Source organism: Lampris incognitus, chromosome 7 (genome assembly GCF_029633865.1).
Source record: "Lampris incognitus isolate fLamInc1 chromosome 7, fLamInc1.hap2, whole genome shotgun sequence".
Lineage (NCBI taxonomy): Eukaryota > Metazoa > Chordata > Actinopteri > Lampriformes > Lampridae > Lampris > Lampris incognitus.
Genome location: NC_079217.1, coordinates 46,162,247 through 46,176,367, shown reverse-complemented (window position 1 = coordinate 46,176,367; position 14,121 = coordinate 46,162,247). Strand labels below are relative to the sequence as shown.

Here is a 14,121-nt window from a genome sequence, read left to right as displayed (position 1 = left end):
ATCTTGTTCCTACTGACTTTCATTCCTCTTCTCTCCAGTGCATACCTCCACCTCTCCAGGCTCTCCTCAACCTGCTCCCTACTCTCACTTACAGATCAGTCATCCGTGAACAACATAGTCCACGGACACTTATGCCTGATTTTGTCTGTCAGCCTGTCCATCACCATTGCAAACAAGAAAGGGCTCAGAGCTGATCCTTGATGTATCTCACCTCCACCTTCAACCCATCCGTCATTCCTACCGCACACCTCACACGGCACACCTTATACATATCCTGCACCACTCCTACATACATCTCTGCCATACATCTCATACAACTTTCTGGGCACCCTGTCATATACTTTTTCATAATCCACAAAGACCGCAATGTAACTCCATCAACATTCTCAAAGCAAACATCGCATCTTTACTGCTCTTTTGTGGCATGAAACCATACTGCTGCTCGCTAATCATCACCTCTCCTCTTAACCTAGCTTCTATTACTATACGTTTCGGACAACTAAACATCAGGTTAAAAAAAAAGAGAAGTATAGCTCATAGCTAAAACTAACTGAATTGGGGGGCCTATAAATTAAGATGCAGAGTAAAAGGGGAGGGCCAGTGATTAAAAAAACATAAAACCTCAAAAGAGATAAAATGACCAAAAGTAACAGGATGGCACTTAAGACTTATAAAAAAACATGTAGGCCTCCCCCTCCACCAGAGGGCCTGGGAATATGAAAATATGCAAAATCGGGGCCAGTGTCCTCTGTGGACAGCCATGTCTCAGTAATCATAAAAAAGTCCAGAATAAAATAATTAATGATAAAGGAGTTATTACCGAAAGATCTCACATTCAAGAGGCCAAAATTGTTTGGTTTCAAAGCAGAGTTAAAACCAATGGGCTTATAGCAAATAGGATGCAAATTGCAGATATTTGCTCCGGATATTGGGTTGTTGTTTCTACTATTAGATGTGTCACGTGGATGAGAGGCACGGTGCCTAATAGTTTGTATGGGGAAAACTCCCGGTGAGAGGGTCAATGACAGATGAGGTCAGTGGATGGAGCCATTGCGCGGAACAGTACCGTGAAGTACCACCACAGGCGGAAGCGGGATGTAAACAGTCCGTTATGTGGAGAGGACTGTACGGTGTGCTGCAGGTTGGCCGCTAGCATCCGGCTACCCAGCCTGTTTGAGTGGACTCCGTCAGATGTGACGAAGGGGCGATGATCCCAAAACAGGTTAAAATTGTCAATAAAACCAATATTGTGAGATCTGCAGGCAGAGATGAGCCGCGTGTGCAGGCTGAGGATTTTTCTGAAACACCCTGCTTCACGGGCCTGTGTCGGAATAGGACCTGAAATAAAAAAAGACTTTCCACAAGTACTTAAATACCTGAAAAGGTCAATAAAATCCTTTTTTGATAATTCAGACTGCTGATGAGCTGCATTGTTTGTCCCCACATGAACGATCACTTGATTGGTGGAGGATGGGAGTGAGCGATGAGCGGATCAACTCTGGGAGTTTATTCAGGATATCAGGAACAGTGGCTCCAGGGAAACTGAGTGGCTGCGTTGAGAAAAAGGATGTTCCTGATTATGGAATCCCCAACTATTAATGTGGCTGGAGGGAAAAGGGGATGAGGAGAAGTCAGCTGTGGGTGTACATGATCCACACTGTGTTGAAATTGCCGACTGGGGATGTGGTGTCCGAGCAAACAGGTGTTGTGACGAGGCAGTGACATCAGCAATGAGAATGGATTTCTCTGCTGGCTCGGAGCACGGAAGACTTCGAGAGCATCTAATCACGATGACGGGAAGAGGAGGTCATTACCCGCGATGAGGGTTGTTGTTTTGGCTTCACAGTGGGATGGTGAGCCACCTGAACACCACTAGCCACCAGCGGGGTAGCTGCAGTGTCGGCAAGTGCCATTTTTTTAGAAAGGCCCCGATCGAGATGCGTTGGAGCTGCAGGAACATCAGCTGGGTGGACTGGAGTGTTGTCAGACAGGGTCACGTAGCGGTTGGAGAGGCCTAGGTAAAGGGGGGAGGCAGCCCCGTCAGAGCCTCTCTTGCGACTGCGGACCACCACTTCAGCCCAGAAATACTGGTGGTTCGGCGTTGAGCAGGGGGAGAGCTGTGGACACAGAACTGTGTCCTGGATGGTTGCACTGAGAGCGGCAATCCTTTTGGACTGCCCAGAAGCCACGTCCATGAAGCTGGACAAGAGGCAGTCTTTCTTATGGAGTTCATCAGAAAGCTGTCGAAAATCCTCTTCAAGGTCAGCGATCTTTATATTTGCTTTCTTCAGTAGCACACTGTCCTCACAGGGCAAAGTTGGCATAATTGTTTGGTTAGCTTAGCAACAGGCTAGAAACAAGCCACACAGCCCCAGCGCTACAGAATCGGAGGCTTCGGTGTGATTGTCAGTGCAGGAGCCGATGATCAAATAAAATCCACCAAGGGGTTGTTAGATATTAAAGTTAAAAGTTAAAGTGAAATTTAAAAAAGTTAAAAGCAAGCAGAGCAACAAACAAACCATCACCTGGGAACCGATAGGGTATATGACTCATATTCCAGTACAGGTGAACATGGAGGGGAGATTATCACACCTTCAATTTCCAGGTTCATACTCCTCACTCTGTTTGACAATCTCTTCACCTCCAACACACTCTTGACCTGCTCTTCTTTCAGATTACTCTGACCCCATTTCTCCTCCCATCCCACACCAGTTTGAACCCACCTCTGATGCTCCTGGCCTTACTCCTCTTCCACCTGGTGTCTTGCACACACAGTATATCTATCTTCCTTCTCTCTATCATATCAGCCAGTTCTCTCCCTTTACCAGTCATAGTGCCAACAAGTTCCGACTCTCACCTCCACACTCCTACCTTTCCATCTCTCCTGGTGCCTCTGGACATGCCTTCCCCTCTCTCTTTCTCCCTCACTCAACAGTAGCATAGTTTGCACTGGCACTCTGCTGGCCAACAGTGGCGGTTGTTGGTAAGTAACCCAGGCCTTTACAGATCCGGTACTGAAATCTGATTTATGATCCGCATATTTGGCAAAGGTTTTACGCCTCTAATTTGGCAAAGGTTTTACGCCAGATGCGCTTCATGGTGCAACCCTCCCCATTTAACTGGGCTTGGGACTGGCACTAAGAATGCACTGGCTTGTGCATCCTCAGTGGCTGGGTTCTATAAAGGCTTTATAATGGAGGTTAATATAAAATGTTACTGTATTATTTCATAGATCCTAATAATCTGTTTGTCTTCACCAGAGGAGTTTATATAAAACGTTACTGTATTATTTTATAGATCCTAATAATTAATCTGTTTCAGAGTCTTTACCAGAGGAGTTGAAGTCCAAGAAACAGTCATTAGCCTCCCGTCTGGCCGAAAGGCTCCAGACCTCCATCTGTGACAGTGAGAAGGACGAATTTCGACCAGAAAAGAAACGAATTCGGTCCTCAGCTTTTGAGCAGGTGGTAACTATAGATGCATTTACTTTTTATAATTTTTAATCTGTTATCTTGAATACAGAGAAATAGAAGTGAATCAGAAGAGTGCCTCTTTCTATCCCAGACCCCTAAGAGGAGGTGCCTGGAGCGTGGAGTAGTGTTCCTTGATGATGAACCAGAGTTGATGCCAGGACCCCAGAGTTGGAACATGGAGTTGAGCAGCCAGTCCCAGGCTGTGGGTACAGAACGTACCTCAGAATGCTGTGTGAGTACATTAAAGTTATGGGTATTCTAAGAGGTATAAATTATACTATAGTTTTGGAGAAATAGTTCTTGCTCATGTTATGGTGATCTTCTAACGCTTCATTGTCACAATTCACTTTCACCACTGGGTGGCTGTAGACTCCACTCAATTCAAAGAGGCTTTGGTTAAGAAAACAAGAAACTCTGGAAGTATATAGGTTTTTAAACAAGACGGCACTTATTTTGACAGATGACAGGTCAGGCACAGGAAAACAGTCACTTTACTAACAGTGCTTTTTTCCCCACACATAATAGATGTGTGAAAATTGATATGATTTTTCTTATATTTAACTGAGTTCTATTTATATAATCATCAAATATTAAATTCCAGGTCAGTGGATCTCCATTTTATTAAATATATTCATGCTTCAAGACTGATTACCTATCTTTATTTTGGAATGATAAAGGAAAGAGATAATGCAAATAAGATTCAAACTGACAAAGTTTAGTAGAATGTCTGGCTCAAAATAGGTTTGTTTGGCTATTGACCCAGAAGTAAGAGTCATGTCGTTCAGCTTGCAAGATTTGGTAGATAGAATAAATTTTAGGATACCAAGCGATGCCCTAATTTTCATTTAGATACTTAAGGGAAGCATCATGGCAACACAGGCAAAAGGCCAAGTCAGCAGGAGCACCAACAGTTATGTCATACCTTGGATTTGGACAAGTTAGAGAATACTGGGTGTGCTTAAATCTTTTAAGATGAGTCCTTTCACCACTCAATTACAAACTGATATGTGGTTTCATGTTTAGCCATACCATCTACCTAGATTCGTTGGGAGGGGGCTTTAGACCCCCCCCTCCAAAAAAAAACTGTTTGTGAGTGAGCGCATCTAAAATATATGCTGTTGTGAGATGTTACAGATTTTGCACATTTTTTTAAAATTGAAATTATAATCCTTATTCTTCAGAAATTTGTTAAAATATTTTTTATGCGCCCCCACCACTTATTTTCTCTTACCCCCCACCCTTTTATTCTATCGCTTGATATTGCCCACGCTGTTTCACTTGAGGCAGGACTTAACAGAAAAACCATTGACAGAGGTGCAAGAGAGACGTGCTCCATCACCTTTAACATGCTCAGACATCGATCTTTTGATAAAACTTTCAGTGCTTCTTATGTCAGCTTGCTTTTTTTGGTTTGTTACTTCCCTAAAAACAACATTCAGACAAGTTAACTTAAACTTTGTCAAACTGGTTTAAAAGCATGTGTTTTACAATGTCGATGTTAAGTGTTCGATCAGGATATTATGTAATGTTATATATATTGTGTAGTCAAAACTAGGCCTGCTTCCAATTATGAACTGAAAACAATGATGTAGTATATTTCTGTTTAAGTCACACAACAGTTGTGTGTTGCACCTGGTTAATAATTTTATCTAGTAATCAATCAGTCAGACAACCGAGTTGCATTTTATGTAGCGCTTTTCTAGCTGCGTTGAGATAAAAGTTCCAGTCAGTGTGGGGCCTATGAGGGCAAGCCTTGGCATTTTAGAATGAAAGCGATCATTCCAAAGACTTGTGACAGTAAACTTGGCACACAAAGTTGCTGCAAGATGTACTAATTTATTAGGACCACGACATTAAATTACCTGCCACTTTCATTAATGGAAAAATGTATTTTTTTTCCCAAGCTTCCACAATTTTTTCAGCAATTGACTCAAGAAATTGGCAAGCGGATCAAACATCCTAGATGCACTCATTTAACCAGATCAAAACAGAAAACACGGTCACTATTAACTAATTACAGTGACAGTATGTAAGATTTTTGTTTGAATTTTGCTCCAAAGCATATCTAAAGTGGACACACTGACTGAGTTTCATGGACCAGTTTATCCCATTTTGACGTTTCACAGCAAGCCCTGCCCTTCTATAACAAATCGGAGAAGCTCAAAGGGAAGGGGTATATTAACCAATCAGAGAAGTTCAAAGGGAAGGGGCATATCTCCTGGCTGTCAAGAAACTTTGTGCACACAATTGTAGGCTTGTCTCCCCTCACCAAATGAAAATAGCGATCTAATTTCAACTAGAACTTATAGGCTACAAGAGGGAAAACATCTTCACTGAAACAATGGGCCTCATTCATGAAATGATCTTAGGCACAGGTTTGTTCTTACACAGTTGCGGAGGTTTTAGCCCTCAAATTTGTCTAATATAGAAGATGGAGAGCCCAGATAAGCCCTGAATCTAGACACGATTTCATTAATGAGGACCAATGTTGGTGTAATGAAAGAATTTTTTTTTTTACATTCATAGATTATCAGCTGTGATGTATTATACTCTCTTCATGGCATTATTGTGGGTCTTGGGCGTAGTCACACAAGGTGCCTCTACTTCAAAAATAGTGATCTTTATGTTTATAAATCTTAAAAAAGCAGTGTTGGTTTAAGTTAAGATTTACCTTTGAAAAATATTTTTAATGTATAGATTATCAACTGCAATACATTATACTCTCTTCACGACATTACCAGCAATCTTGGGTATATGTCAGTGGTATTTATATGCAGGGGAGGCCTGTGTGCATCCAGGTTTTCATGTGATTTCATTGATTAGTCCTCCTTTCTTTTTGTGATTGTGTTAATTAGTGGCATCAGCTGTTGTAGTGTTTGGTTGGAAAGAGAACCTGCATACACACGGTACTCCATGGCACATAATTGAATACCATTGCTGTAGACGGGCTTCTCATGCAAGTGCTTGAGAAGTCCACCCTCAAGTTTGTACAGACTTGCTACTTCTAAAGTACTTGCTTTATTTTATAAATATTTACCTATAAGTAGAAAAGTGCTTCACAGCCACAGTGTTAGTGAGGCGAAGAGATTTGCTGAAAATGTTTTTTTGTTTTTTTTGACATGCACAGGAGAAGGGTGGGTTTTGCTAATTTTGACAAGCAAACTCATGAACCTGATTCAGAGTGAAAGGTTACGGGAGGGAAGAAGGAAATGGAGAGAGGGGGGTGAATTTTATTTAGTGGTGTAATTTCAGAATCTTGCTCACTCTTGCTCATTTTGCTAAATCAGGAATCAGGAACAATTCATTGTCATTTCTTACATTTACTTGCATACACAAAGAAACAAAATTTAGTTTCCCCCAGCTCACAGCACTGCGACACAAAACACACATCCAAAATTTCACAAAAATGACACCACCAAAAACAAAAAAACAGCGAGAACAAAGCAAAAAAAAAAAAAAAAGCAAAACGGCACAAACAGTTTAATAACACAGCCCACTCAGTACAATGCAGTAAAAAAAAAATCCTCTGTCCAGAGAGTGAATGCCAGCCAGGATGACTGTTGGAACTGCCGGTCTGCATGGGTTAGCAGTTAGCTTAGCCTGCCCCACTTCCGCGTCCTGCCATACCACCCTTGGTGTTTCCTCCCCGGGTGCAGCTCCAGGCAGGGACCGTGGTCCCTGGGCCCATCGGACGAAGCAGACCAGGCTCCCTCAGCTGATCCAATGCTAGCTCTCCCAGCCAGGCACCTTCAACACACCTCCCCCGCACTCCACATGACGACGCAGACAAAAACCCTGCAGTCGAAGCTAGGCGCGGGCCGCCACCAGACCGCCTCGGTGTTTCCTCTCAGGTACAGCTCCGGGCAGGGCCATACAGCTCCGGAAAGGGCCGTAAGCTCTCTCAGCTGATCCAACGCCACGTCTCCTAGCCATTACACGTAAAAAAATCAACAAACGCAATAAAAAGCTTCTCACGAAAACACAAACTTAGATGCAGACATGGACAAAGACACTGCATAGTCGGCACTGGTTGAGGCCGCCCCAAATGCGAGTTCGCGCCGCCATCTTCCCACACCAGAAGCTATATCTAAAATTACATGCTGTAGCTTTAAATATGCAAAACATTTGCCTAAGAAAAAAAATCATTAGGAAATGATCATATGCCCAGACATTTAGTTTTGAATATATTACAAATGCACCTAAAGTAATATCTACACATCAGCAGTCAAAAATCAACCAAATGGGCCAGGACACCAAACCCGAAAAATTGTACCTTCTGATTATCATTTTTACACAAACGTTGGTACCCCTGATCTGGGATCAGTTACTCTCTAATATCTCTTTGGCAACTTAGGTCAATTATATTTGATTTTCGCTGTTTTTAATGATCTAAAACAGCCCCTGTTCCGACACTTAACAATGACACCAGGAACTGTCTATGTCTTAAAGACACACAGATACGTAAATGTGCAACAAACTGGACCAGTTGGTGAAACAAGATGTCTACCATTGGTTGATGACCATCGCAGAATGTGTGGCTAAGTAGAAAAAAATGTTATGTCTGAGTTAAAATTAGTCCAGTTATCAAAATATTAACCCTGTAAGCTCAAAAGAGCAAGTTGAAAAAGAGGACTGTTATGCTACCACAAAACATAGCATTTTGTGTTGTTGTCTGAGTAGTTTGACCAGCTCCTGTCTTTAGAAGAGAAAAATGCAGCGACTAGTGTTGTTGAACAGCACTGTCAACAGTAGATAAATCAAGTGCATCAGTAACCACCATGCTGTGAACAGTATCACAATTCTGTGGGCTGAATAATCAATGGTAGTACGTTCATTCTAATTTCCACAGGCCAACATATTACTTGTAATTATTATGTAAGCTTAGAGTGGAAGAATGTTCTACAATCCTCCAAAGAATTGCTTCGAGTACTGCGCCAGATGTGTGCCTTGTGTTTGGGATAGTGAAGGTGGAAAAAGGCAATGAGGGAAAGTGAAGAGTCGAAAACGTGCGGACATCTCTGGTTTCCCTGCAGCTATCTGACCCGGGCTCTTTTGTCCCGCAAGCGCTGACTGACGACCTGAATGGGGCCCTTTGAAGCAAGCTCCAGTTTTAATTAAGAGATTTTGCCTCACTTGGGCCGCTGATCTGTGAAAGCCACAGGGATAAATATTGAATGGGGTTCACCCACTGGTTACTGTGCCCCAGGGATAAACAGGTGCTTCAGAGGGCAGATATTTGCTGGGGCCCCTGCCCATACTGTGTGCCTATGAAGGGAAGAAGGAGGTGTTTGGTGTCATGTTTTCTGAAGTATTGAGTATTGTAACCCACCCTTATTGGAATACATTCCATGCCTTCGAAGGCTTTGGAATGAGGAGCAAATTGGCGTCCAACGTGAGGCGCCAGTGACACAGAGCTGTCCCACAGCCTACGGCCCTTCAACAGCCTTTGACTGCACTCTTGGAGTATGAGATTTCCATCTCTCAGGTGTTGTCAGTGGAATATAGCAACAGCAGCAGAGAAGCCTGGGTATTATTACCTGTGAATAGTCAAGTATTTAGTGACACCACTAAATTTAGGCATCATTTCCACTTATTTGGAGGCTCCATTCATGCAGTGTGTGCCAGGCTAATAACCTATATACACCGATCAGCCAAAACATTAAAACCACCTGCCTAATATTGTGTAGGTCCCCCTCGTGCCGCCAAAACAGCTCTGACCAATGGATGCCTGGACTCCACAAGATCTCTGAAGGTGTCTTCTGTTATCTTGCTCCAAGATGTTAGCAGCAGATCCTTTAAGTCCTGTAAGTTGCGAGATGGGGCCTCCATGGATTGGACTCGTTTTTCCAGCACATCCCACAGATGCTCGATTGGATTGAGATCTGGGGAATTTGAAGGTCAAGGCAACACCTTGAACTCTTTGTCATGTTCCTAAAACCATTCCTGTAAAATGTTTGCAGTGTGGCAGGGCGCATTATCCTGCGGAAAAAGGCCACTTCCATCAGAATCGACTCTATTGGTCGAGTGTGCCTATGCATACGAGGAATTTGACTCCAGTTTATTGCAGTTTCTACTATGTGCATATATCACTCACAGGAAAAGTCATAACGAAAAACAAAAATAAATGGAATAATAAATAGAATGTTGGAGGTAAGTATGCAAAACAGGTGTGTCAACTTTACAGAGTTTTGTAATGGCTGAATAATTTATAACTTATTCTGCTTATATATGCTAATATTTTATATTAGCATATATCCAACCTACTATACTAAATATTTTAGTTTCTGCCTGTAGGTTGGAGACAAGATGAACCAAGCAGTGATCAGAATACCCCAAAGCTGCCGGGGAACAGAGCGATATACATCTGTAAGAATTGTGTAGCAGGGGTCGAGTGTGTTATTATCCCTGGTGGGATAATTAATATGCTGTCTGTATTTTGGTAGTGTGTAGTTTAATTTTGCTCTATTAAAGTCCCCAAGGATTATGAAAAGTGAGCCGGTAATCTGGTTGGCTAGGGTTTGCAGTGTGCCATTCACGCTGGCCTGGTGTGGGACGTAAACACCGACCAAGATGAAGGATGAAAACTCCCGTGGTGAAAATGGCTTGTTTATGAACAATGTCTCCAAGTTCAGGCTGCAGTATTTACTTAACACTGTGACACCTGTACGCCAACCCTTGTTTAGAAGCAAATTCCTCCGCCCTTCGCTTTCCCGATAGCACTGTTACGCGATCCGCTCAGTGTAGGCAGAAGCCCGATAGATGTCTTGATGTATGCTCAATAATCCAGGTAAGAAAATCAAAGAAGGTTGAATCAGTTCATCTGGGTACAACGTTTATTTACAGATATGTTTCATCACTCAACTAAGCGACATCTTCAGTCTAAACTGACTGCAGGTATCCCCACCCCTTATCAACAATACAGTACAATAGTTGCATAACGACGAAACCAATGACTAGTTTCATATGCAAATATGGGTGTGACCATTAACTAGAGTTACAATGGCCATGTGTACTATTCACAGAGGATTAAGGAATGTTGCAGTCACAGCATTGTAAGATGGCGACAGATGCATAATGACCGGAATCAACGACCAGTTTCATATGACTATGGGTGTGAAATTAACTAGAGTTTCAATAGTTTCAGTATTGAAACTATTGAATATGAGTGACAGTAACTTCTTCCCACAGTACAGCCAGATGCCTCCTCTTCCCCAGGTAAACGACCCACATGCACTTGGCCATCCACATGATGTAAAAGGAAACATGATTCATCAGACAGGCCACCTTCTTCCATTGTTCCATGGTCCAGTTCTGATACTCACGTGCTGATTGTAGGCCCTTTCGACCGTGGACAGGTCTGACCTGTCTGCAGCAAGCTGCAAAGCACTGTGTGTTCTGACACCTGTCTATTATAGCCAGCATTAACTTTTTCATTTGAGCTACAGTAGCTGTTCTGTAGGATTAGACCTGATGGGTTAGCCTTCGCTCCCAATGCGCATCAGTGGGCCTTTGGCACTCATGACCCTGTCGCCGGTTCACCGGTTGTCCTTCTTTGGACCACTATTTTGGTAGGTACTGTCCACTGCATACCAGGAACACCCCACAAGACCTGCCATTTCAGAGATGCTCTGACCCAGTTGTCTAACCATCACAAATTGGCCCTTGTCAGACGCTCAGATCATTATGCGTGCCCATTTTTCCTGCTTCCATCACATCAACGTCAAGAACTGACTGTTCCTTTAATGGCTAATATATCCCACTCCTTGACAGGTGCCATTATAAGAAGATCTTGTCCTTTTGGCTGCTCCTGTTAGGGGTCGCCACAGTGGATCATCTGTGTCCATCTCTTCCAGTCTTCCTGTCTTCCTCTGTCACACCAACCACCTGCATATCCTCTCTCACCACATCCATAAACCTCCTCTTTGGCCTTCTTCTTTTCTTCTTGCCTGGCCGCTCCATCTTCAGCATCCTTCTCCCAATATACCCAGCATCTCTCCTCTGCCCATGTCCAAACCATCTCAATCTCGCCTCTCTTGCTTTGTCTCCAAATGTCCAACCTGAGCTGTCCCTCTAATATACTCATTCCTAATCCTGTCCATCTTTGTCACTCCCAATGAAAATCTTAACATCTTCAACTCTGCCACCTCCAGCTCTGCCTCCTGTCTTTTTATCAGTGCCACAGTCTCTAAACCATATAACATAGCTGGTCTCATTACCATCTTGTAAACCTTTCCTTTAACTCTTTTTGGTACCTTTCTGTCGCAAATCAGTCCTGACACTCTTCTCCACCCAAACCATGCTGGCTGCAATCTCTTCTTCACTTCTCTTCTGCACTCCGTTACTCTGAACAGTTGACTCCAAGTATTTAAACTCATCCACCTTCCTCACCTCTACTTCTTGCATCCTCATCATTCTGCTGTCCTCCCTCTCGTTCCCACATATGTATTCTATTTTGCTCCTACTGACTTTAATTCCTCTTCTCTCCAGTGAATACCTCCACCTCTCCAGGGTCTCCTCAAACTGCTCCCTACTCTCTGTACAGATCACAATGTCATCCATGAACATCATAGTCCACCGAGACTCCTGCCTGATCTTGTCCGTCAACCTGTCCATCACCATTGCAAGCATAAAGGGTTCAGAGCCAATCCTTAATGTAATCCCACCTCCACCTTGAACCCATCCGTCACTCCCAAAACAAACCTTACCACTGTCACACTGCCCTCATACATATCCTTTACCACTCTTACATACTTCTCTGCCACTCCTGGCTTCCTCATATGATACCATACTCCTCTCATGGCACCCTGTCATATGAGTTCTCTAAAACCACAAAGACACAATGTTAACTCCTTCTGGCCTTCTCTATACTTTTCCATCAAAATTCTCAAAGGAAACATCGCATCTGTAATGCTCTCTCTTTTCACAAAACCATACTGCTGCTCGCTAATCATCACCTCTTCTCGTAACCTAGCTTCCACTGCTCTTTCCCATAACTTCATGCTGTGGCTGATCAACTTTATACCTGTGTAGTTGCTACAGTTCTGCACATCACCCTCATTCTTGAAAATCGGTACCATTATACTTCTTTTTCAGTCCTCAGGTATCCTCTCACTTTCCAAGATTGTGTTAAATATTCTAGTTAAAAACGCCGCTGCAATCTCTCCTAAACTTCTCCTTGCCTCCACAGGTATGTCATCTGGACCAACTGCCTTTCCACTCTTCATCCTCTTAATAGCTGCCCTCAATTCATCCTTGCAAATCCACTGCACATCCCAGTTCACTGTCCCCACATCATCCAACCTTCTCTTGCTTTCTCATTTTCTTCATTCATCCTCCCCTCAAAGTACTCCTTCCACCTTCTCAACACACTCTCCTCGCCTGTCAGCACATTTCTGTCTCTATCCTTCATCACCCTAACCTGCTGCACATCCTTCCCTGCTCCGTCCCTCTGTCTTGCCAATTGGTACAAGTCTTTTTCTCCTTCCTTAGTGTCCAACCTCTCATAAAACTTGCCATTTGCCTTTTCCTTTGCCTTCGCCACCTCGCTCTTCACCTTAAGTCACATCTCCTTGTACTCCTGTCTACTTTCTTCATCTCTCTGTCTATCCCACTTCTTTGCCAACCTCTTTCTCTGTATACTTTGCTGTACTTACTCATTCCCTACCACCAAGTCTCCTTGTCTTCCTTCCTCTGTAACGAGATAATCATTGTTATTCACTTCACCTGTCAGTGGTTTTAATGTTTTTGCTGATCCGTGTATGACCTGTTGCTGCAAGTAAGTAATAAGTAAATATAAAATATGATAAATAGTGTTAAAAACTATTTCTCTGCAGCCACATATGAGGCCTCATTTATCAGTATGTTTGTAAATTTCCTGATATAAATTTACAAACTAACAACTTACACCTTATTTATCAAATGTACTGAGGCATAAGGTTTCCATCAAACCTATGTGTGTTTTTGATTAATACCACTGGAAGTGCGTTCATATGCCCTTATTGTTTATTTATTTATTTTTGTTTTTTTCCTTTCTTTTTCTCCCTGATTGTGCCCAGCCAATTTTGCAAGATTGCGAAAGTGGCCAATCAGCCACTATTCCGAGTCGTCCCGGTCACTGCTCCACCCCCTCTGCCGAGTCGGGGAGGGCTGCAGACCACTTGCTTTCTTCGATACGTGTGGGGTCACCAGCCACTTCTTTTGAGGAGTTTCGCCAAGGGGACCTAGTGCGTCAGAGGATCACACTATCCCCCCCCCCCCGAACAGGCGCCCCAACCGACCAGAGGAGGCGCTAGTGCAGCGACCAGGACACATACCCACATCCGGCTCCCCACCCGCAAACACGGTCAATTGTGTCTGTAGGGACACCCAACCAAGCTGGAGGTAACACGGGGATTCGAACCGACGATCCCTGTATTGGTAAATAACAGAATAGCTCGCTATGCCACCCGGATGCCCCCATATGATCTTGTTTATCAGGATTTAACTTAATTGCAGCACCTCACAAATGCCATCAAAGATTATATCACATATCAGAGACGATGTCAAATAGGCAGAAAAAAAATCTTTGAGGCCAGGGTGTCTGCAGATGTGCACGAGTGCAATCTGTGGCAACTGATTAATTACATCGGGGAAGCTGGCCAGATTGAAT

General features: G+C 43.3%; 1 protein-coding gene across 2 annotated transcripts in view; it reads left to right on the top strand.

Annotated features, from left to right (window-relative positions):
• brip1 (BRCA1 interacting helicase 1) overlaps positions 1-14,121 on the top strand; it is a 97,185-nt gene that overhangs the window by 19,418 nt on the left and 63,646 nt on the right. For both annotated transcript variants that reach the window (XM_056283391.1, XM_056283390.1), the window contains exons 5-6: positions 3,322-3,464; positions 3,565-3,705. In XM_056283391.1, the coding sequence (XP_056139366.1) occupies positions 3,322-3,464; positions 3,565-3,705 (284 nt within the window). The remainder of the gene's footprint in view (positions 1-3,321; positions 3,465-3,564; positions 3,706-14,121) is intronic.